Source organism: Apis dorsata, unplaced genomic scaffold (assembly GCF_000469605.1).
Source record: "Apis dorsata unplaced genomic scaffold, Apis dorsata 1.3 scaffold_162, whole genome shotgun sequence".
In the NCBI taxonomy this organism is placed as follows: Eukaryota; Metazoa; Arthropoda; class Insecta; order Hymenoptera; family Apidae; genus Apis; species Apis dorsata.
The window spans coordinates 792397-798321 of record NW_006263451.1 but is presented as its reverse complement, the minus strand read 5'-3'; the positions used below and the strand labels follow the sequence as shown (position 1 = coordinate 798321).

The window sequence follows — 5925 nt, the reverse complement described above, 5'->3', positions numbered from 1 at the left end:
TTATATTTTTATTTTTGCTTTAAAAATAGTATAAATAAAAATATTATATTATAAATTAGAAATATTTATAAATTTTATTTATTTAATATTTGTTTCTGTAAAATTCTGTGAATTTTATATTTTTTGTTTTATTTATTTAAAAATTCAATTTATTATATTCATTTATAGACGACATCCAGAATGGTTAGCAAACGTAGCTAAATCAGATGAACAAGAAACTGATAAAGAATCGCGTAAAAAAAGATCAATTAAGAAATCAAATGTGAAACATCATATAATTTTAATTCGTCATGGACAATATAATACAAAAGGCAAAACAGATTTAGATCGAACACTTACAACTCTTGGTTGGTATCAAATAACATATTATAATTTTATTAAATATATTAAATTTTTATAATAAAAATATAAATCTATTAAGAAAATATATATTAATAATTATGAAAGTTTTAAAATATAAAGGTAGGCAACAAGCAGAAGCAACAGGAAAGAGATTACAGGAATTAGGGTTACCATATTCTTTAATTGTACAATCAACAATAATTCGAGCTAAAGAAACTGCTAAAATTATAGAAAAATATCTTAAAGATATAACACTCAAAGAAGATTCTGTACTTAGTGAAGGTATGCCAATTGCACCTGATCCTCCAATTAATGTTTGGAATTCTGAAGTAGTTGTAAGTATATAATATTATAAATACAATTATTAAAAGTTTTATTTTTGGAATATTATATATTTTTGTATTATATTATGAAAAAGAAATGAAAAATTTTAAAACTTAGTTCTCATTAAATCATTTTTTTTCTTTAATATATTATAATATTACTTTTTTTTAATATATTTCAGGTTTATGAAGATGGACCTAGAATAGAAGCTGCATTTAGAAAATATTTTCATCGTCCAGAACCTAGTCAGGAAAAAGATTCATATGTTATTCTTGTTTGCCATGCAAACGTTATTAGATATTTTGTTTGTCGGTAATATATTGTTAAATAAAAATAGAATTAAAAATTCATATATTAATGTAAAATTTATGTATCATTATTTTATTTGTTTTAGAGCATTGCAATTTCCACCTGAAGGTTGGTTACGTTTAAGTTTAAATCATGGAAGTATTACATGGGTATCTATTCGTCCTAATGGAAGGGTAACATTAAGAAGTTTAGGTGATAGTGGACATATGGAACCACAGCTTATTTCATCTTATTAAATCATATAATTTATTTATTCGTTTAGTAATGAAATATTTAAATCATGCAATTTATGATTTGCTAAAAATGAAATATTTTTAATTATTTATAAAACCATTAATATCATATTTTCAAAAAATTTTTATACTTGCATAAAATAATATTTTTTAAATAAAAAAATTATATGCAATGCATAGAATATTTTGAAAATAAGGAAGAATATATGTATATGATTTTATTGTGTATTAGCATTATAGAAGTTAAATAATGTATTGTAACCATAATGTGCCATGATTTGTTTTTGTGTATAAAAATTTATATATTATAATATTGCTAACAGACATTTTTCCAGATTACAATGTATTGTTAATACAATTTCTATACAATATTTTAATTAACTATTTTATTACATACATACATATTATATTAAAAAGAAAAATCTTATATTCTATATTATAAATGTGTTTTTTATCAGAATTATGTAAAATCCTAATATATTACTGAATACTTTTTAAATACTTTTTATTTTTACACATTTTATAAATACATTAAATTATGTAATTGACAATCTCATAGATTTCCTAGAATAATATCTTTGCAATGCTGCTTCAAATTCAGGACCAATTGTTCTTTTTTCCCAAATTTTAGATCGTTCTTTTTTTTCTGCTTCTATTTTTGCTTTTAAGCTAATAGTTTTTCTTTCAGTTTCATCATTATTTTCAGATTTTTCTAATATTTTATCATCATTTTTTGAATTGAAAGTATTTTCTATTTTAATTTCATTAAGATTTTCTTCAGATTTAATATTTTCAGTTTGTTGCTTTTGTTTTTTAGCATCACATTCTATTTCGACAGTTTCTTTTTCAATATTTTTGCGTTTTTCAGGTAAAATAATGTTTACTTTATTTTCCATTTTTTCTTCAATTTCAATTTCTGTGTCACTGTCTTCTTCTACTTTTCTTTGTCTATATTGTCTATTTTTTTTTATTTCTTTATTTTTAATTTGTTCTTTATTTACAGCACTGATATCTACCTTTTTAGTTACATTATCAAAATCACTTTCATCATTATTTATATTGTTTTTGATTTCAGATTTCTCTGAAGATTGAGTAGTCTGCACATACAAATGTCTATAAAACCCTGACATATCTTGCTGTTTTTTAACATCTGCAATAGCTTCTAATTTATCCATTCTATTTTCTTCTTCTTCCATCCTTTTAAATTCTTCTAATTTTGCTCTATAAGCAGAAGTAACAAAACTTTCTTTATCTGCATACATTGTTCCCTCTGCTTCTCGTTCTTTTTGAACCATTCTTTCTATTCTATATTCTTGTTCTTTTTTTCTTCGTTCAGCAGCTTTCAAAAGATTTTGAATATATTTTGGTTTCTTTTTTTCATCTTTTGTAGTTTTAGATTGATCTTTTTTTCTTTCTATATCATCATATACTTCATCATATTGGAATATTGTTGGATTTTCTTTCAATGCTTTTTGCATATTTAATTTTATTTGTTTTTTTATTTTGTTTTTTTCTCCTTCTGCCTGAAGAGCTTTTTTAACCCAGTCTGTACCATCTTCTTCATCTGAATCATTACTATCACCAAATATATTATTAACCTTTGGAATAATATGTTGTTTTTTAGATAAAATTAAACCGTATCTAAAATTTATTATGATGATTAATAATTTGTTCATTTTTTTTTATATTCAATTTTATTATTACTATTTTTATTACTTACTGTTTCTCTTCTTTAATATCCGACATATTTATACAATATTATTTATTAAACTCTCACAAATATTTATGTGATTATATTAAAGATATTATAGGTTTTTTATGTTTTTTATGTTTGCAAACATTATAATATTTCTTTAATATAATTTTATTAAAATAAATTTAAATAAAATATAAACAAATTTTAAAATTTAAACAATGCTAAAATATTTAAAAAAAAAGGATGTAATATATATATATTTTGTTATAATATGTTATAGAACTTATATATATAATAGTTTAGAATCAATTTTAGAATAGGTTATGATTAATTATGCATAAACGTTCTTTTAATTTTAATATAAAATTTTTTGATTAAATTGTAACATTTTTATATTTTTTAAAAATATTTCTACAAATTCTAATGTACAAAATCTAAAAATGATGATTTCGATTAAAATTTATTCGAGTTAAAAATTATAGAAAGGCATTTTTGCTTTTTTAGGAATTTTTCGAATTATTACTGATTATATACACGATTTTTATTTTATTAATTAAAGAATAAAATATGCGCTAAATTCAAATTATATTTCGATTTAAAAATTTAAAATAAATAAGTATATATTATTATACATATATATAATTAAAAAATGAGTTTGAATAATTATTTTTAATAGATCGAATACAATCATAAAAATGAAGATTATCAGTAGACCAATATATCATAATTTTTAAATAAGATTATATAATCTCATGAAGTTGAGCAATAAATAAAATAATTCTTTACTGTTCAGATTGCCAACTTTTCAAAATATGCTTTTAGTACTTGTACAATTTATACTATATATTATTCATAGTAATTTTTCTATCCTTTTCTACCTACGCTTACATTTGTGTGGACGTCATCAGTCATCAGTCATTAATCATCAGTCATCAATCATCAGTACATACTTATATTATATTGATATTGTATAAATATATTGTTTTCTGTAGAATGTTTCATTGAAAATAAAGTTTTTTATATTTTTACACAAAAAAAAGTATCTAAATATGGCACACATAAGTATCATATATACCATGCCGTTTATGATATTATTTGTTGGAATTATTTATGGTTTTGCGATTAATTCTGAAAATAAATTAGAAGAAAATTTTATCATTCCACATTACACACATTATGAAGAACTTCAACAGTTATTTAATTCATTGGTTCAAAAATATCCAAATTTGGCAAAAGTATTCTCCATAGGAAAATCAGTGGAAGGTAGAAATTTGTTAGTTCTTGAAATTTCTGAGAATGTTAAAGAACGAAAACTGTGTGAACCAATGGTGAAATATGTTGCTAATATGCATGGTGATGAAGCTGTTGGTAGAGAATTATTAGTATATCTTGCCCAATATTTTCTACATAATTATGGAAAGGATGAAAGAATTACAAAGTTGATCAATAATACTGATATATATCTTATGCCATCAATGAATCCTGATGGATTTGAAAAATCAGAGGTAAAATTTGTATTTATTATTATTTTATAATTTATTATTTTTTATCTTTATGATATATAAGTTAATTTATATAATTTATATAAATTCTGATTTAATATTCTTTTATATATTTAGGAAGGAAAATGTGAATCCAAAAAAGACTTTTCAGGTCGCGAAAATGCAAATCATGTTGATTTAAATAGAAATTTTCCAGATCAATTTGATAGAAGAACTAATCATCTTCAAAAAGGTGGTAATATATTAGATGGACGTCAAAATGAAACAGTAGCTATGATGACTTGGATTGCTACAGAACCATTTGTATTATCAGGAAATCTTCATGGTGGTGCTGTTGTAGCAAGCTATCCTTATGATTCTGGGTAATATGATATAATATTTATATTTTTAATCTTGAATTATTAAATTATAAAATATTATTTATTAATTTGAAATTTACATAATATATTATTTTTTAGTAGTTTAACTAGTTGCTGTACTGAAAGTAAAAGTCCAGATGATGAATTATTCAAATATTTAGCACATACATATGCAGATAACCATCCTCAAATGCGTACAGGTCGTGCATGTGAGTCAGATGTCTTTCAAGGTGGTGTTATCAATGGAGCATATTGGTGAGTATACTTTAAATTTTTGTTTTTAAAAAACAATAAAAAATATAAATTTTGTTTGTGGAAAGGAAATATTTTTATCTGTTTTAGGTATGAAGTTATTGGAGGAATGCAAGATTTTAATTATGCTCGTTCTAATGCATTTGAAATAACATTTGAACTTAGTTGTTGTAAATATCCAAATGCTTCAGAAATGCCAGAATATTGGAAATTAAATAAGGAATCTCTTATAACATATTTTGAACAAGCTCATATTGGAATAAAAGGTTTTTAGATGTTCATTAAATAACATAATTCTTAATCAATGATATTAAATATTAATTTGTGATATCTATTAAGATATATATCATAAATTAGTTTTTGGTTTTTTAAATAATAGGTCTTGTAAGAGATATAGATGGTCAACCAATAGAAGGAGCAACTATTATTGTACATGGAATAAACCATAATGTTTCAAGTACAAATCATGGAGAATATTGGCGATTATTATTACCTGGAAGTTATTATATTCATGCAGAAGCATGGGGGTGAATATATTTAAATAAAGAATTTATTTATTCTGAGTTTATTTAATATTAATTATATAATTAAATATACTTATTAGTATTATTAAAAATTATTCTTTAATTTTGATTAATTGTTAATTTATTATTTATTTAATAACATTTTATTTATATATAACTTTTTCTAATTTTAGATATCATCCAAGTGAACCAATAAATGTCATAGTAAAATCAGGTGAACCAACCATTGTCAATTTCACTTTAAAACAGGACAATTATGATCAAGGTAATCAAGATGCACATTTAGTTCGTATGCTCCTACTTCCTAATCAATATCATGCACTTTATAAATTAATATCTTATGATGATATGTGAATTATTAGTTATATTTTATATAATTATATT

At 22.2% G+C, this 5925-nt stretch overlaps 3 protein-coding genes across 4 annotated transcripts in view; 2 read left to right on the top strand and 1 right to left on the bottom strand.

Moving 5' to 3' along the window:
• LOC102673549 (serine/threonine-protein phosphatase PGAM5, mitochondrial-like) overlaps positions 1–1585 on the top strand; it is a 2534-nt gene extending 949 nt beyond the window's left edge. Inside the window, exons 2-5 of the mRNA XM_006613738.2 lie at positions 169–347; positions 463–677; positions 848–978; positions 1061–1585. Coding sequence (XP_006613801.1) covers positions 169–347; positions 463–677; positions 848–978; positions 1061–1211 — 676 coding nt within the window. The 3' untranslated portion in view covers positions 1212–1585. The remainder of the gene's footprint in view (positions 1–168; positions 348–462; positions 678–847; positions 979–1060) is intronic.
• On the bottom strand, positions 1464–3022 carry LOC102673677 (nuclear speckle splicing regulatory protein 1). Its single transcript, XM_006613739.2, has 2 exons — positions 2929–3022; positions 1464–2849 (listed from the first exon to the last, which is right to left on the bottom strand). The coding sequence occupies exons 1-2, from the start codon at positions 2952–2954 to the stop codon at positions 1745–1747; spliced, it is 1131 nt and encodes a 376-aa protein (XP_006613802.2). The 5' UTR covers positions 2955–3022; the 3' UTR covers positions 1464–1744.
• A 756-nt stretch (positions 3023–3778) lies between these two features.
• The window catches only part of LOC102673328 (carboxypeptidase D), a 9362-nt gene continuing 7215 nt past the window's right edge, over positions 3779–5925 (top strand). The window contains exons 1-6 of one of the 2 annotated variants that reach the window (XM_006613737.2): positions 3779–4409; positions 4524–4768; positions 4868–5020; positions 5108–5283; positions 5397–5544; positions 5715–5806. In XM_006613737.2, the coding sequence (XP_006613800.1) occupies positions 3954–4409; positions 4524–4768; positions 4868–5020; positions 5108–5283; positions 5397–5544; positions 5715–5806 (1270 nt within the window). In that variant the 5' untranslated portion in view covers positions 3779–3953. Of the gene's footprint in view, positions 4410–4523; positions 4769–4864; positions 5021–5107; positions 5284–5396; positions 5545–5714; positions 5807–5925 lie in introns of both variants that reach the window. The other variant, XM_006613736.2, reaches the window with a different exon arrangement.